Below are 18771 nucleotides of genomic sequence, written 5' to 3'. Positions count from 1 at the left end.
AGCCCCACTGACCTGCGGCTTGGAATTGCTCTGAACCTGATGTGCCTTTTCCATATTCTCTGGTCTCCCCTTGAACTCAGCTAAGCTCCTGACACCCCCATGTACCATGGTGAGGAGTTTGAACTCTGTGTGAGAAAAATGACTTCTGCCTGAAGCTGCTCCTACTCAATTCATTAGAAACCTCCTAGTTCCTGCACTGGAGCAGACACTGAACTCGGACCCCCACCACCCCTCTCCAGAGCACTCCAACCACTGTCACAAGCATCTTTCCCAGACCGCAGATTTCTCCCTTTTCCACATCCTCCTAAGTGGTGATGGTCAGATCAGAGCCCCCCAGCTCTGATGTAAGTCTGAACTTAGGGCTGTTTCCCTTTGTCACGTACATTTATTTACACGGAACATCACCGGGTGGTTTACTGCCCGCTCGCTATCACAGGGCTGTCCTCTGCTCCTCCACAGCTGACCTTTGGCTTCAGTAGCATTGTAATTCATTACCCACAGGGACTTACTTCACACTCTTCTTTTTCCCCCATAGAAAAGCACAGGTTTCCAGAGAGATTGCTTCAGAGTTCTATTGATGATCTTTCCAACTATGGATGCCAACTTATACTATTAACTCCCAGATTCTATCTTTTAATTCACGCTTGCTTTGTATGAATAGAAGTACAGTTGAAAGCTAAGGAAGAATGGCTAGGAGTAGGCAGTTTTCACAGGAGGGGAAGTTGGGCTGTCAGCTACAGAGACCAGAGAAACCCCCGGTCCGAGAAGAGCCCCAGCAGGAATCCCAAGCATTCTAATTAGCTGTGAGCTTGATGAGACTGAGGGAACGGCAAGAAGGAACTGGCTGATTGCGGAGGTCAGAATCCCCCACAGGAAGGCTGCCATGCTGAGGTACTCAGCTCGAGTGCTTGGCTGCACAACCCAGCACCATGCTCAGTACGTGGCAGGTTGCTGCCCAAAGCCCCGAGTCCATTTCTTCTCCCAATGGAGCTCCCAAGAGAAGCTCAGCTTTGGCTTTGCAGCAGTCTGCTGTGTCCCAGCATCTCTCCCCTTGAAGCAACTTTGCTCCTCTTTAGTATTTGTTGCTAGGAGACCAAGGATTGTCCTAATTATATATGAAAAGCAACTGCCATTTCCAAATTGTCGAAAGAAAGGGCCATATTGAGAGAAAAACAGACTGTGTAAGAAAAAATGTCCTTTTTCAGGCTCTGAAAACACTTGACCCTGCTGCTTCACTTCATGGAAAGCTGCACTGCCTCTGCCCCTTAACACCTATGGATCTGCATGAAAAAGGAGGTCCATGCATCACATCACACAGCGCAGCAAGCCACATGCACCAAGCAGGTTTTATGGTGCCAGGTAAATGTTAACAGCCAGCCTTAGGTAGCTGCCTCTCTGAGACAGGAATCTTCCTGCGGGTCTTAGAAGCACTGAGACCTCAGTGCATCAGACTTCCCATCCATGCCAGAGGCTGAAGAACACCAGAGAAACAGCAGCAAGCTGTGATCTGAAACAGCTAGATTCAATGCTGAAATCGCCTACCTCTTCCCACCAGAGACAAGACACACTGCAAAGTTCCTACCAGGCAGAACAGATGCCATGCAATGCAGCCACGCAGAAGCTCAGTTTCTACCCTCTCTTAACTCAGCTTCTCTAGAAACAACACAATCCCACAGGCACTCACTTCCCCAAGATTTCCACAGCAAGTTCACTCTGAATGTGACCAGCTGCAGCACCTCCTTGAGCTTCTTCCTCCCCACAGTCCTACTGTTCACTCCGGTTCCTCTGCTAATAATGGGGCACCCTGTGGTACCCCAGCGAGACCTGTGCAGAGCTACCATGTCAGCCTGGCAACACACCGGTACTTGCTCAGTGTCTAACCTGAAGGAAGCTGAAGGGCTTACCCTGGCTAAAGGAAGAAGGCAACGAACAATTGCCAGAGATGGAAAGAACAGAGTTTACAGCCACACAAAGAGCACTGGCTCCATGTGGAAAGGCTACCGCCTAAGGCTCCAAAAGTGCCAGGTACAACAGCCCACACAGCTTGCTGCAGCAGCAGCCCAAAGATGTAGGGGATGCAGTGAGGGAAATGCTTTCCTTTTTTAGAAGCAAAGCATACTTTGCATTCTCAAGCACTGGTCCCCGCTCAGCTACAAGAGCATGGGACCAAGGCAGCTGCAGCGTGCAGTACCGTAAAGACACTCCAAGTCCTCCTGCCCTGAGATCAGCCAGCTCCTGAAGAGGCGCAGGTGGTAGGAGCAGTGCTGGAGGTGATGGGCTAGAGCGGCATCCAGGGAGATGTTCCGGCTCGTGGCACAGTCAGAGGAAAAACGGCGCAGCAACTGGGCAACGTGGAGGTGCTCAAATGTATCTGGAGGAAAGGGGCCATAGAGAGTGAGAGGGGACAGAGAAACTGCAGAGCTGTGGGCATGAGGCTGCCAGCATCAGGGTGGGAGCGACCCACACCACACACTGCAGCCCAGTCCCTCCCGCAGCAAGCAGGCCAGGAAGACCCTTGGATCTACATACCCCCAGTCACGCTGCAGCAGGCCAGGCTCCCACCCGGCCCATGCTTTGCCACACGCAGCTCCAGCGCCGGGGCAGGCCCTGGGCAGCGAGGTGTCATCTTTGGAAGTGGCAGTCTGACAAGCGAATACATTTTAGGACAGGTTCCAAACCCAACACAGCTCAGCTCTGGCTACATAAGAAGGTCAGGCCCACGCTCACCCTCCCCCAGCTGAGACAAGAAATGCAAACTGCAAACAGAGTGTTCCAGTCCTGCATCCAAACAACCTCAGCACATGAAGAGAGCAAACGGCCCAGGGTTGGACTGAAAGCAGAGTGCTCAGGGCGCGTCAGAACAGAAGGGGCACAGAAGTGCTGACTTCCAGACTCTCAGAACAGCCCTGTGGAATCTTCTGTGCTATCTTTGCATGGCAAGACAAGACACCAGCATGCACGCATGTCTCCTGATGTACACAGGCCCAGCTCACGCTCCCAGGACTCACAAGACAAGAGCACAAACCATCTGGCCCTGACACCGTGACATCTTGGCCTCTGCTGCGGTTCACCCATCCCATTTCACCACACAGGCAGCTCTTCAGAAACAAGATCCAGAGTCAGAGCTGTGAATAGCTTTTGCATCTTCAAGTGTGTGCTTCATGTGGCTAAAGACCCTTCCTGCTAAAACCAGTGCCAAGCCTAAACCAAACATGCCAAATATGCCTCCAAGCTCACACCTGCTGGACCTCTGCCTTTGCTTTCTTGATTATGAAGCACGTTGCCACTTGGGCAAAACCTCATGTTCAGTTTCACTTTATGCTGTTTGGGGGGGAGGCATTTGCTGTACAGTGTGGCTTAGGAAAGACTGGTGCCTGGGACAAGTTTTGCTGGCAAGATAGAACAACACATCCTGCTGACACACATCACGTGAGCCCAGATGGTATCCAGACATACAAACAAATTGAGCAGTTGGCCAATTTGGGATAAACAAAACCAAGCAAACACAGAAAATAGATTCCCTTCAGTTATTCGAAACGATGAAGTGACGATTTAGCCGCCCCTTCCCCTTTCATCTTTCCCAAAACTTTGGTCTTTGTAACAGTCTTCTCAACTTCTTCCATCTTCCAGATCATGCAGAGCAGAGTATCTTCATATTTACCAAGCAACAAGATTGCAGAAGCAGCCTTGATTGCGTAAGACAGAAATACTTAACCTGGCATCTTTGTGTGATCTGCTTTGATTCAACAGCAGGAGCCATGAGGTAGGAGTGGTGCTGTGAAGCAAACCTTGTCAAGAGTTTCTGCGCAAGACTCAGATAGTAAACACTAGTGCAAGACACCTGCTAAAACAGAGCTAGCGGTCTTTAACCTCAGAAGACAGGTGCTGGGTTAGTAGCAATATGAAGCAGAGACAGGGAGTCAACAGCAGCACTGTCAGACATCCTTTACCGAGCCTTTCCACAGCTACCAGCATGCCAGGAGTGCAGCAGGTTGCCTCTCCCAGTGGCATGAAGCCCATCTTCTCCTACCTCAGGAAGGCATCAGGCCCACTGTCCACCAACAGCAGACAAGTGAAAGCTCTGGAAAGACACCATTCCCAGGACAGCATCTGCAGGAAAGGTGAGCCTACTCCCACCAACATCACCACGACTGGAGTGACCAAGGGACCACCTGAACAGATACGTGTACAGATAGGAGGCCATGAATTTACCAGTATGACTGTGCTGAGGAGCACTATGTGCAGGGGAAGGCTGTCAGCACTTCCTTCTCCCCCACCCTAGGCTGCACTCTTCCGAGTGACACATGAGTAGCCTCAAGCTATCCTTGTTTTGGTTCTGCAGATCTGCAGTGTAAAAACTGAGGACCCAAGTTGCTGAAGCTTTTAGGATATGGAGTGGATATTCCCCCCTCCCACCAAATCCAGTGGCATCCCACCCCGACCCCCACCCCACCAAAAGGGAGCGTGGAACAAGGCCTTAATGTCAGCAGTGGAACTAAGGGCTGCTTTAGGAGTCCATTCTCAGAGCCACTGCTCTTGCTTTGTCACTGGGTACACAGATGCCCTGGGGGACAGCAGAGGAACCACTGAGCCTTCACAGAGGATGAATGAACACGTTAGTCACAGTGAGACAATGGGGGAAGGTGAAGCATGTTCGGACACCAGGTACAGACACAATAAAACCACAAGAGCGCTGAGAGGAGACTATGTGCAGAGAGAATGTGATGTGGGTGTGGGGTTAGGAGTGTGAGGGAACGTCAAATCAAGGAAGCAAACGTACCATTAGTCGGATGCTTTGCAAACGACACAGAAAATCGTTTTACGGCTGGCATAGACAAGAGCTCTGAGGAAATAAAAACAGATCATCTCAGTTAACAGCCTGCTTCTGAGGATTCCCCAACCTTCATATGCTCGCAACTACCCTTTCAGGTTGAATTGCTGCTGGACCCCGACAATGTGCTCCCATTGGCACTGCTGTGGCAGCCCAGGCACTCTTGAACTGCTGGTCTGACTGAACCGCTTGGCTTCCTCGTGCTCTGCCGGCTCCCCACTGACCTTGCACTGCCCCGCAGAGTCCCCCTTGACACCACAAAACCTCAGCCATATTCTCTCTGTCACAGACAGCATCACCCCATCTGCAGCCATCCTGAGAGCAACCCAGGCCCGGCCCAGGGTGAAATGCAGTGAGGCCATGCTCACAGCCACAGGAGCACATGGCCAAGCAAGCAGCAGCACAGGAGGACACCTCTCAGGATTCACCTCTGCCCAAGGAAAATGACAATCATTCTGCAAAGGAACTGAAGAGCTCCGGCATAGCCAAGTGCAGCTCAAACACCCTTGCAATATAAGCTAATAGAGCTATTCATGCCTTCACAGGTAAATCAACCAAGGAATTAGGGAACAAAGAGAAGACCCCTGAAGACATGCCTCTACAGTTCTGCTGCTCAAAGCATTGCAGTACAAAGAGGATTAGGGATATACTGAGTAGTCCTCAGGCTTCCCCTGGCCATATTCCAGGCCAGGCCAAGCTCTCACATAAAAATCACCCATCAGAAAGACAGTGCAAGGACAGATTCTATGCAGCTAATGAGATGCAAACAGATGAGCCTTAGAAGACATGGATGAGTCTCCATATGCACCAAAGAAAAAGAAAAAACAAACCACCAAAATGCAGACAACTTCAGTTTATTCCCACTTTGAAAATTCCTCAGCTATCACGGGGAAAAAAATGCCCTAGGTCAGACCCTCTGGATGTAGGATTTCATGAGACCCCAGCCAGTCATATCTTCTGCTGCTATTTGGGAACTTTTAGGAAATATTCAAAAATACTTTGATTTCTCTTTCATGTTCCATGTGTCTGTTCCACCTAGTCAATAGGGTCCTTACACCTATCCCTGCACACACTCCTAAAGATACACAAATCAATTTATGCTCCACACCCACCTTGTGCTTCTCCAGCTACATCCACTGACTTTGCCAAATAATATATTTAAACCAACTCTCAAATTTGCAATTTCCTTTGCTAGTATAAAACTGTTTTCCCCCCTTCAAACTCAAACAAAGCATGGCAATCTTCTCTACACATGCAATCCCCTAGAAGTACCCTAGTCCTGGAGCTGCAGCAGCCAGCTAGTAACCACCGCCATCCCACCTCACATCTCCCCCTTGCCTTTACAGCACATCAATTTAAATGGTACTGCAACACAGCACACTGGATCCCTGCCTTCAGATGAGTCAGCTTCAAATCACAACCATCAGCTGAGGCTGGGACACAACTTTCCACTGAAGTGTTCCTTAGCCCTCTTCCAGAGCCCAGTAAAAAAGACTTCAGACATAAGGAGCATGTTAACTCGAGCATGTCTCTGATGAAGTGCTATAAGCCATGCACCACGCCTTGAAGCATCACAGCCATGGGAAGAAAATATCATGCAAAGATGTGCTCCAGAATCTGAAGGATTTTAAACATCACTAGCCTGAAAAAGGCCTTGATACAAGTGTGCTCCTGCCATAGCTGCTATGTTACTTTACTCAGCTCTAGTGATATTTGGTTTAAATGCCGTTGTTCAGCATTTCATTGGTGTTCATTTAAGCAGGAACATGCAGATGGAGGCCTTTTCCACATTCCAAACTACCTTCTCTGGAAGCTAAACACCCTTTTACTTGGTTTTCCAAGCCCCCTGCTTCTTCCTCACAGTTGCTCTTACTGCAGCAAGGTGCTGCTAGCACGGAGTGCCACAGCACACTAACAAACACGAAGAAAGAAGTGTAACATCCAGATGAGTAATTCTGGGCTGTGTTAGTCACACATTAGCTAAATCAGTCTGCCCGTTAAGTACTGGAAGGTGCAACTGTGTCCTGGCATGCAGAGACCTTGGCACTGAATTCAGGCTAATGCAGCAGGACTCTGCTCTGGACCTTAAACATGAGTAGCCAGCTGCGGGTATGCTCCTACCACACATCCTACAGAGACAGGCAGCACAGCACCAGGACTGAGCAGGACCTGCTGTTCCCAGCTGGGGATAGAGCAAGCAGTCTTTTGACGCTCTTCCCTGCGAATTAGAGCTGCCTTGGATTCACACTGCCTGCAGCTATGGAAGGAAAGCAGTCAGAGCCCTCGCTGGCCTTCTCAGCAGCTCTCCTGGTATTCACACCCTTGTCTTGTGCCAAACACCACGAGCTTATTGTGGGACCTCTGAGCCAGCACTTGCTGCCTTGAGCAGCTCTGGCTGCTACAGCAGGGTTTAAACCAGTTTACCCTTCCTGTCTCTATCACTCCCAGCGTGGTGTCTGCTAGGGAGCTCCATGCAAAGGAGAGAAGCAACACAGTTTTTTCTTACACAGTGAAAAGCTGCACACAAAGCAAGTATATGTAATGGTCTCAATACAACAGCATTTATGAGGTTCCAATAGCTCTGAGACTGGATAGCAGCTTTCTGCCCTGATCACCTAGGCCATTTTTCTTTCCTCAAAGCTGGACAAAAATCCAAACGAACCAATCTCCTGCTTTTCCAAAAGGCTCCAAATTAATAATCTTCCCACCTTGTAATCCATCAGTGCCAGTATTTGTTACGATTCCAGTAAGAAAGGCACTCAGACTCTGTAAAGTATTGACTACAATGCCATTTGTTAGAACTAATACAAAGAATAACAGGGGACAGATAATTTTACATCCATTCAGATGCTGGGAACCCTGATTTATAATACCATACATCAGCATAAAACTCCTCACACAATAACAGCTCCTGTCTTTCCTACCAAGAATCACAGTTTCTTGGGATATGATAAAATGCATTACTGTAGGTGTGATGAATATGCACGTTCTACTGTCATTCTTCTCAGCAGTCTGTCTTTGCCTCAGGAGCATCCTGAGACACCAAAGTCCACAGATTAACCGCTGCTGCACAGGGACACACATACCGTCTTTGTATGTCAGGCTGCTGGCAAACTTTTTGCCATGGCTGCGAGCGTAGTCCTGGAGGTTGGGGGCACTGGAGGAGCCTCCCAGCACAGTGGTGCTAAACAGGCCGGTGCATTGTGACCCTGGAAAGGCATGGAAGGTGTTAGTATTGTATCTCCACTGCATGCAACTTCAGAAAAGCAGGGTTAGTCAAAGAATAAGAAATGAACTGGCCACTTCACAGGCAACCTCAGGAAAAAAAAATGATGCCAGGGAGCACAGGGAAGCAGTATTTCCCATTCTAAATTCAACAGTGCCAAATGCACCACAGGTAGCCCAAAACTCAGCACCAGGAATGTTCCTGTCTCCATCCAGGGGTTTATTTCCATTTGGCTTTTTTGCCCTGCCCTAGGAGAAACACCTTGACACCCTCCAATCAGCAAATCTACATACTCATGTCAGAAAAGCCAGGATGCCAAATCAGTGATGTCCGTGTCACAGGGCTTCATGTTTCTGCTCCTCTGCCCCTTCTCTTTGGAAAGCTCCTTTTTCTGCAGGATACCGAGAGGAAGAAAGGCCTGCCTGATCTGTTAATCGGCAAACGTGGATTAATGAGGCTGACAAGCAGTAAGGAAAGCAGTGTGAGCAGAGAGCTTGCATTCACTAATGACTGCCCAGATGGTATTTCATATTCATCTGGTCACGTCTTGCTACTCCAGGGAGGACCCAGTTGTTCCATGAACTACCCTCCACAGCATGGAACTTTGCCTATCCTATGTGAGGAATATGGCATGCAAGACAATCTCATGCATAGGAGAGCAACCTAATACCAGTGGCTTTGGCAACTGCTGGTGTTTGCTTCTCCAAAGCACAGTGTTCTGCAGAGTGACTGACATTATGTGATATTTAAGGGAACATAGAGCAATTGAAACATTAGCAACTGAGGAAGGCAACTGTGAGTGAGACAAAACCTTATTATATGCCAGACAAACCCACTACAAATTCTCTGCTAAACCATCTTGATGCTGCATTCTGAACTGAGAATACCGACTACTAAAAACAACCTTACTCCCACATATAAAAGGCTTCCAGAAACAAGCAGGTTGATCTTGTTCCACCTTGTCTGCCAAGGCAAAAAAAAATGACATATTGCCTATTAGTATTTAACTGGAACAGTACAACTGTTACTACTGTTAAAAAGATACTGCCTATACTGATTTGTCTTCTCTGTAACCTCCCATTTAGGTGGCTGAATAGCATAAAGGCTTCCACTCCCCAGAGCTTCTGAGCTGAACAAGCCCTGCTCTCCCACCTTCTCTTCCAAGGTTGTGTACTCCAGCCCTCATCCTCCTCCACTGCCCCTTTATGGTCTTATACCCACCACATCCACACTTTCTTGCAGTAAGAAGCCCAGGACAAGACAGCAGAACTTCAGATGCAGTCTCAAAAGAGGTGAATGAGGGGAAGAACTATCACACAGCTACTCACAGGTCTAAGCTAAAGACATCTGCTCCTGGGAGCAGTGGGGGGTGACCTAAAGGGTTCTCATACACGCTGAACTTCAGCTATTCCACCACTGTGACACTGCTGGTAGCTTTCCTCAGCACACACTAGCACATACACGTCCTTGGACAAACAGGCGACAAACTCTTGCCAGCAGGGTGACTGATACACAAGTCTTAGACAATTTCCTCCTCATGGCTGGAATTGAAGCCCAGTGCTGGCTCAGCACAAACTGGAGTCTCTCAGAATGCAAAAGAAACTTTGTCAAGCAGCAGCCAGGATGATGCTCCCAATTGTCCCTTCCACCACTTAAAAGCAAACCAGCAACAAAAATAACCTCAACAGATAAAAATGGAGCAGAGGAGTCTTGTGACTTTCTATCTTGAGCAACTTTGTGCCACTAATCATTAAGCTAAGGATACCCCACTGTAGACAGAGGCATCTTGATAGCACCCTTAAGCCAAAACAGAATTTACAGAGGTGACTCTGTGGACAGCAGCAACTGTCTACAATGAACTCCAGGAGCTCACTGTAGCCAAACTAAACAAACACACACTCACATCCTAAAGAACACAGAATCATAGAATTGGCAGGGTTGGAAAGACCTTAAGATCATCCAGTTCCAACCCCCTGCATGGGCAGGGACACCTCACACTAAACCATGGCACTCAAGTCTCTGTCCAACCTGACCCTCAACACTTCCAGGGTTGGAGCATTCACAGCTTCCTTGGTCAACCCATTCCAGTGCCTCACCACCCTCATAATAAAGAACTTCTTCCATATATCTAACCTCAACATATGAGCCACTTGGAGTCAAGATGTAGCAACATTTGCTAGAAATTCCTGTATGTGGTGGATCTTTTTTGTATATTTGATTTTCAGACATACCTTCAGTATTTCAGATATTTAACAAAAGGACATCCCTTATTTCCCTACGGGAGTCTCAGCACAAAGTTTCATGCCCACTGGCAATACAACACCTCTATTGCTCAAACAGAAAGGAGTGATTTCACCCCATTTTGAAGTACTCTTGGAAGCAAAGAAAGGCACTGAAACCTTCACAGGCTTCTCAAGCTAGAAGCATACACACTATTGCAGACAATCCACAATAATGCACTTGCTCCTGTCCCCAAAAACGTGGCATCCTCCAAAGCATCACTTTGCATAGACAAAGCAAGCTGTGGGCCACCCCTTTTCCAAAGAGACATTTTGAGGCTTTAAATTACAGGAAGGACACCATTCTGGCAGGTGTGGCAGCAGAGTTATTATAGGAGCTCTGTCCTGCTTCCCATTCCTGCATGCCTAAACACATGAGGTTAGACCTGAACAGACATTCTCCCAGAGAATTTGTTCTCTCAGAAATACCAATAGCTTGCCACTGTCAGAAAAGCTCAGGGGCAGCAAGTAGTATCTGAATGAACCCCTCATAGCACAACTGCTGAGACAAGTATTAAAGACAAAGTTCAAGCTCCTATGAGTTCTGTATTATTTCTAGAGTGCACATTTCAGATCCTAAAAGTGGAAGAAAACAGATTTCTGCAAACAGGAAAGGAATCAGAATAATTCCCTGAAGAGCTTGACTTCTACAGGTAGAGGCATCATCCTTCTTAACAGTTCTCAGGTTAAGAGAAATTCACAGAAACAGATATCCTAAGAACCAGGAACAGTGGAATCTGGGGTCTCTCTTCTGGGCCTGCAGCTGCAATACTCCATAGAGAAGGATCACGGCTGGGCTGAGCATCCAGCTAGGGGTCTACTGTCACAGATCAGGACTATCAATTCCTGCTCAGCAGTTTTGTCTCTGCAGAGCCTCACAGTTGGGAGAGTGACAAGCACAAGCTTCCCAGCAAGGCAGGTCAGGTAAGAACCTGGGATTGAACCTGCTGGGATCACATTTCAAGTTCTGTTGTCAAGGAAAAGCAGTACTAAACAAGCGGTTCAGCAGAGCTGTAGTCTTCTCTATTGCCAAACAGACATTCCCCAGAAACCTGGAAAAGGCTGTGGTGAGTAGACTGTAATATCTGCTTTCCAGAGCACGTGCCTTCTGGTACTCAGACATACCAACAGTAATTTGTATGTAGCATTTGATGTATTCAGTAATCCTCCAAGCAGCTGTCTGTGCAACACCTCAGAAATGCTTGTATTGATTCACATGGATTCACAGAATAGCCACAGGTATCTTCCAGCTTAAGTAAGGCAGTTTGTTACAGCTACTATATCCTGCAGGCGGTCTGTGAAAGGCAGAAGTAAGTAGATGCACCACAAGAAACAGCACATTCAAAACCCACTATGGCCAAGGCTATTGTATCTTCATGAAAATGATGTGTATCAGCACTTCTTCTTAGATTTTTCCAACTGGCTGGGAGTGTAGCTGGCAGACTCCAGGAATATTTCCTAACCACTCTGGAGAAAATTCCCTTTACTTGGTAAGAACCAGCTTCCAAAGAAGCAGTTCATTCAAAGGCAACAAAGAAACCATCAGGCTTTTTCAGGCCTCTTGGCTGCAGGATGTCCACATAACAGAGTAAGGAACTGATGAATCAGAAATGCTGCAAATCTAGAACCATGCCAGAAGGCAAAAACAAGTTTAAAGGGAAAAAGTGGGCATAACTTGGGCATTTCCACCTCCTGGTGCTTATTAATCATTTGCAAGATCTAGCTTTCACAGCTGTCTTTGAACCTCGTGACACAAAGACAGCTTTTTAGTTTCCAAATAAATCTTGCTTTAGTAAAAACATTTCAGGAAGAATTTCAACTCCTAAGCCATAGTTCAGGTTAGGATGACAGGGAGCGGTATTCTCAAGGACAAGCAGAAAATACCAAGTACCCCAAAATATTCTCTTCTGCTGGCTACCATGCAAAGAATGGCTAACCAGGGATTCCAGCTCAATGACAGAGCTGTCAAACACCGTTGCAGATGACAGATCTGTTCCACAGAAGAGATTTTTATGAAGTAAAGGCAGAAATATAATAATCTTGCATGAAGAGCACCTTTGCATACAAACTACTGTTTTGTAGAACAGAAAGCACACAGTTCTCATGTAAAATTATGTCTTCCTACTAAGTTCAGAAACGGTAGAACAAATGATAGCAATGTGAAACCTGCACGTACGCAGCCTGCTCTGTTGCTCATACTATAAGGGATGAAAAGTATATCTTCTGTTGCTAGAAGCTGAAGGAGATCATGCACAAAAGGAAATACAAGATAGTCTCTACAGTGGTCTAAACAGTAACACTAAAAGAAAACATGAAACATACAGAGAGATACACAAGGAACTTTAGCCACATGTGTATGTAGAGACAGACATGCCCACAGAAATGCAGAGGTCCACGTGAGCAGGCTGGTTACAGGTCAAGTACAGTACCTAAGCCACTTTGCTTCATCTCAGAAGACTGTCTCGAGTAACTGCTGAAGAGGCGATAACCTCCTGATTTGGAAGAAGATTCAGATAGCACCTGCAAAGACAAAGAGTATCATCAGTGTCATGCTCATTGGAATCAAAAGCCTCTATACACTGACTGAAGGGAAAGAAAAGTATGCCTTTTCCCTAAAATCACAATTTGCAAGAAGCATGAAAGCACTCATATGCCAAGATTGTGACAGTGCACACTCCATTTTAACTTCAAGTTTGTGTTGGGCTGCAGAACAGTGGAGATTTCAGAAGTATGAAGGGACTCAGGTACTGAGCTCCTTGTCTCGAGTCTCTTGCTGGGATCAGTAGGGCTTCCTTCTTTGGTAGCAGGGAAGTATATCCCCTTTGACTTAGTATGGGCCTTTACAAAGAGCCCAACTGCTGCATGCAAATATTACATTATAAGTGACACAGAGATGGAAGCCCAGCTAACAAATACCTTGAGCCCTGATTCTGTGCTTTCACTCGTTCAGAAAAGATACAGCAGAAATGCCTGTGAAGTTCCTCCAAAAGGAGGGGCAACTCTAGAGCATTTTGAAGGTGCCAGCTGCCTGCTGACTGTGCAGCTAGCCCTATGACATGTAACAGCCCTGAAGGAGAGAAGTAAGAACAGTAAAATTGATCTTTGTTACTTTTTGCAGATCAATGAACGGGCCAATTCTAAACCCTGGCAGTTCAAACCCTCTGTAGTAAACCCACCAGGTGGCAGGGACCTCTGGTCTGTGTGAGATCTTAGATGGGAGACAGGAATAAGAAATGTGAAGCTGAACTGTGAGAGGTAAAGGGCCTAAGGAAGGCAAAGATGTCACCACAGTTAGGTGAAGAGATTGCATACAGGCTTGCAGCTGGTTACCCTGATGCCTCTACAGAGCACATCATCTAAATAATACCTGCGGCTTTAAGCATTTCCTTACTTGCTTTTCCTCACCAGTTCCTCTGACCTGTGTTCCCCCTGTCCTTCATGAATGAGGAGAAGTCTGGGAGGCCTGTTTTCCAAAATATCCCTCTTAACATCTGCAAATCTTTTACCAGAATCAACTCAAACTCTGAGCCATTAAAAGGAATGCCAGGAAACCAAAACCAAGCAAAAGACCTTCATTAGAACCACCAGGGGTGCGCAAGGCATCGTTACCTCCATGGAGCCCGTCTTGCGGTTCCTGATCAGCGGTGACCTTCGCTGAATGCTGACTGGCTCGGAAAGCTGCGGAGACCTTTGCTGCGCGCGGTCTGGCTCATCCATGCTCTTCTCCTTGGAGAGATCCTCCAGGCTGCCTTGGTCTGCTTTCTTGTCCTCATTCTGCAGTAGGGAAACACTGACATCTATAGGCACGTGGCTCTGCAAGTGCTCCCCAGGCACTGCCCAGCCCTGCATCCCCAGCTCTGGGCAGCTTAGGAGGACAGCAGGACTTCAGACTGCTCTGGTGAGCCCTGGGGGTTAGCAGGGACCGCAGCCCATTAGCGGCACACAGCGAAGCTCAGAGGACCATCTGCTGCTGGAGACTGGCTGGGAGCAGAGGCTGGCAGGGCAGCCAGAGCCAGGCAGCACGCTCACCTCTGCAGAGGCAGGGCGAAAGCCAAACCCTGTGGGCACGTTCCTGTCTTCCTCACAGCCTTTCACGCCAGGGCTGAAATGCAGCTCCACATGGAAACGCTCTTCTGAAGATGGGTCCTGTGAATGTGAAGCACAGGGAACAGGTAAATAAATAACCATCAGTGCCACTGTCAGCACAGGCTGTGGCCTGGATCCAGCCATATCGTCATGCTGGTGCAGCACGCATCCCAAGTGCATCCTTTTGGAAGGAAAGCGGAAGCAACAAGAAACCATGAACATAATGGCTCTAGGTTTGTCTCATCCAAAAGGACAGCCTATATTGGCACAAAGCTGAGGCATTCAAATTGTTGTTATTTTGTGACAACAGCCACCAGAGGACCAAAATGGTCCTCTGAGGAATCGGGCTGTACGTATATATGTATAGAGAAGTCTGAAACAGCCCCTTCTGACCCATGCCTGCTGCAAAACCAGCACACTGGGGCAGGGAGGGACTGGTTCCCTCCTGGATCTTTAATCAGGTTGTTCCAAGATTTAAGTAACTGTCTCTAACATGAATTTTTGTTTGGTTTGGTTTTTTTTAAGGAAGCCAGAGCTTTTACAGTATCTGGCTCTAATGATGTAAAAAAAAAGTTTCACCATCTCTACTTTAACAGCTCTACTCCACTCCTGAGAGCTCTATACAGACCTGCTTTAATTTCTTTTACAAACAGCACCAGGAAATATTTCACTTCTACCATGAGAACCCCCCATCAGCTCTGTTAATACAAAATTCTAACTTGATGGTATATGGAGCAAAGGGACTGCATCCTCACACTACAGCCTCCTGCAGTACAGGAGCTGGGATTCAACCTGCTTATGGTCATCACCATCAGCTTGCACATTCCAGATGTTCATTAAAATACCCTCTTTACTACCTGAAGGTGTCAGTATATAAGTCCCTGACTATAGCAGTGTATTTGTTAAATAAAAGAAGTTTATGAATGTGGAATTTCTGGATATTTTCTATAAATATTTGGGAAAAAAATCCAAATATAATTTTTTTAACTTGTTTTTTTCCTACTGTTCCTTTTTAATTAAGAAACCGCGAATTCTTTTGCACCAGGAAACGCTTTAAAATAGACAGCACTGGTTACTTGAGTTCAGTATTACTGCTCAGGGTAGCATTTGCTGTCACATAACAAGCATTAACTGCATCACTGCCTCCCACCTAAAAATAAAACCTAGCAGTTGTGCTACTGATCCGTCCGTCTTTACCCACAAGTGGAGAGAGCTCCAGCTACAGACTTCTCGCCTGAACTCATCTCTCAGGGACTGGGCCTTGCATCGGGGCAGGAAGTATTTTACCCTACAGCTACATCCCTCACCTTGTTGTTGTCCTCGTAGAGCATGATAACAATCTGCGTCATGTAGTTCAGCTCTGAGATAGCACTCAAATAGTCCATGGCTCTCTTCCACTGCTGGTCTTTGTTTTCCTGAGATATACACAGAAACAGTCACATGGAATAAGCAACAGCAGACACCTTGCAGCATTCAGTGAAATGGGTCTCAGGGAGTTTGTCTCTCCACAATGTAATAACACTGTCAGGACAAAAACTGCCTTGCTTAACCTGCATGAAGAGAGATGACCATGCAGCGAGGGTAGGGGGTGGTTACAGGAACGAGCAACTGCATAGAGGGACACTACAGCTCCCCACACAATCCACGTGCAGACCTGAGCACAGCCAGCTGCAAGCCCCCTGTGCCACGCTGACTGGAGAAAAGCATAACCCACAGCAGGTTCCCAGACACAGTCATCCCCCAGTAGTGGCTACAGAAATCTCAAAAACGAAAAGCACAAGGAAGGAAATTGTGCTCTATAAGGGACAAAGGCAAGCTGCTTTTACATGATGCCGAATGAAAAGGCTAGAGCGCCACGCAGGACCTTGGGCTCCAGGCAGCAGGGCAGCCCACCCCACACTGCTTCTCAACAGGGCCAGGGAATGGCTGTACCTGAAACGCTACTCCTGCTGCTGTGGGACATCTCACCACCTTGATGGATATGAAGTAAACCCCACTGGGACAAATGAACCCAGATGCAGCCTAATATCCCTGTGCTAGCAACCCAGCATCCTCTGACACTCAAGACAGCAATGCAAGTGACACCTTACCCAGTGAGCAATTCAGAGGTACTTGTACGATCAGTGCCTACAGGTACACTGAGCTTCCACAGACATCACAAATCACACCTGCTCAGCAAGCCCAAACTCTCAAGGCATTTCAGAACACACGCTTAAAAAAGGGAGGATAAATCTGAGAGCCTCTCAAGGAGTCTAAAGCAAAGCTTTTCTCAGGGTCTGCATGCCAGTTCCTTCAGGAAGCAGCTATGTGAACAAGTGAAGGTTCGACTGGATGAGTTAGCCCCCTAAAAATGTGCAACTTGTCCCTCTGGTAGAGAGCACCCCGTGTGCATTTGAAACCCAAAGTCAAACTGATCTATTGACTTAGAATTGACAGAAAGTCACTAAATAACAGGGTCAAGCTCTTGAAATAAAGGTTTGCAGGAAGCAGGAAGAGAAATTCCCTCATCCCATTGCCTTGTACTGCTATCATCCTACACAGGTAGGACTCTACTCATTTGAAACCAGCCAGACAGCTCTCGGAGAAAACATGCCTCTGTACAAGCAAGGCAGGCAGTGTCAGGACTGAGGAAGAACAATCCTCCTACATGCTGGAAAGGCAGGGAGCTGCAACATGCAAACACAGCACAGATGGAGCTGGCTGGAGGCCACTAATGCACATCGTTACTGGGGGAGCTGGCTAGAGGGGCAATCTACAAACATACACTGTCCACCTTGGAAGGGCCGCTGAGAAAAAGCAGGGAGGCTTACTCTGTGAGCACTGCTGGGACACTTACATCCAGGAGCCCCCCATAGCGGAAGATACTGAGCAGAGAGTGCACATGGCTCTCACTGGTGAAGTAAAGCCGTGTCCGAACGTGGCGACCTGGTGACAGAACTCCTCTTGAGTACCTAAACCAAAACCAGCCCAGTGTTACTCACAGTCTGCCAATGAATTGCCATCTCTCACACAGCAGCATTTCTGGACACCTAATGGAACAACATAACCCTACACTGTCAAAGAGCAGCAGGATCAGAACAAGCAGTGAGAGCATCAGGCACAGAAGCAGCAAGTTTTACGTTATTCTAATGGAGACACATGGCGGGGCAGAGGTGGCCTCATCATACTAGCACTTGCCCCTTGCTGAAACAAGGATGAAGGCACAGCTATTCAACTACAGTGGGCTTTAGATCCTGTGGCACCGTGTTCCCACTCAGCAGTCTCAAGGTGCCTTTCCATTTCTCTTCTGTCCTAGAAGCACCACCATGCCTCCCTCTTGGTGTGTCCTCCAGTGTATGTTGAGTGGCTCCTTCCACACCAGTACACTCTTCTGGCGTGGTTCCCACACACTGCTCCAAAGCTGCCCTCCCTGCCACCAGCAGCACAGTCCTTACAAGGGATGTAGTTTGTTGACAGACTCATCTTCATGGGTTCTCTGTAGGTCCAACTGGATCTTTTTAATGAGAGGAAGACAAAAGCCAATGGCAATCTCCAGTTTCTCCTCCTTATTAATCCCATATTCCTGCGGGAACAAAACAATAGACACCCTTAAGCCCTGGTTCTTTGCTACATCCACACGAAAGGAGGCTGGACATCAACAGTCCTTTTGGAATGATCACTACATGTAAGCAAGGACAGAAAGGGAAATGTCACACAAAACCCTTCTCTATTTTTTTTCCCATACTGCAGAGGGTAACAAGAGACAGAGACTCCTCCCACCATCTATACGTGACTCACTGTTCTTCCAGCAGCTGAGAGGCACAAGTACCATCAGGGAACCCCTCTTATGACACACAAACTTATACCCTGGCCTGGCATGAGCATTAATGCAACAACTGCTATCTGCAGAAATGAAACTTGAAGTGCTTTGCTGGAAACAGCCAAACTGCATCTTGTCAGGAACACTGTGAAGAAGTTTAGAAGACCAGTTCTGGGCACAAGCACAACTGGACCTTGCTGGTAGAAGCTCATCCCATCTACATGAAGCATTTCTGCCAGAAGTGGAACAGAACAACGGTCAATACAGAGATTCATTGCATGTGGTCCTCTCTTCTCCTCCCATGTTCATGGCCATAAACTTTGTGAGAAACAAGCCAACTCTGAACACTGAACAAGTTCTAGTTTGACAAGAATAACAAACTTGCCAGAACAAGCCTTGACTTTAAACAGAAATCTCTTTCCCCCTGTTCAGTCTTGTATGTGGAGAATGGGAAGTTGCTATGGCACACACGCAGCTTGCAGCTGTGCTATAATGCACTACAATGAACATAGAAATGCTGTTCATTATTCTGATGATGTCAGAATCCCCA

General features: G+C 47.4%; 1 protein-coding gene across 11 annotated transcripts in view; it reads right to left on the bottom strand.

Annotated features, from left to right (window-relative positions):
• PPIP5K1 (diphosphoinositol pentakisphosphate kinase 1) overlaps nt 1-18771 on the bottom strand; it is a 46626-nt gene that overhangs the window by 6608 nt on the left and 21247 nt on the right. For 4 of the 11 annotated variants that reach the window (XM_061376591.1, XM_061376592.1, XM_061376593.1 and 1 more), the window contains 9 exons: nt 17857-17984; nt 17259-17373; nt 15730-15837; nt 14366-14482; nt 13946-14110; nt 12766-12856; nt 7918-8040; nt 4781-4843; nt 2192-2371 (listed from right to left, as the gene is read on the bottom strand). In XM_061376591.1, the coding sequence (XP_061232575.1) occupies nt 2192-2371; nt 4781-4843; nt 7918-8040; nt 12766-12856; nt 13946-14110; nt 14366-14482; nt 15730-15837; nt 17259-17373; nt 17857-17984 (1090 nt within the window). The remainder of the gene's footprint in view (nt 1-2191; nt 2372-4780; nt 4844-7917; nt 8041-12765; nt 12857-13945; nt 14111-14365; nt 14483-15729; nt 15838-17258; nt 17374-17856; nt 17985-18771) is intronic. The other 7 variants (XM_061376594.1, XM_061376596.1, XM_061376597.1 and 4 more) reach the window with 4 other exon arrangements.

Source organism: Neopsephotus bourkii, unplaced genomic scaffold, assembly GCF_033783945.1.
Source record: "Neopsephotus bourkii isolate Nb327-2 ecotype Australia unplaced genomic scaffold, CSIRO-AGI_Nbou_v1 NB_1723, whole genome shotgun sequence".
Taxonomy (NCBI): domain Eukaryota; kingdom Metazoa; phylum Chordata; class Aves; order Psittaciformes; family Psittacidae; genus Neopsephotus; species Neopsephotus bourkii.
The sequence above is the reverse complement of the archived record's forward strand: the minus strand, read 5'-3'. Positions and strand labels throughout refer to the sequence as shown.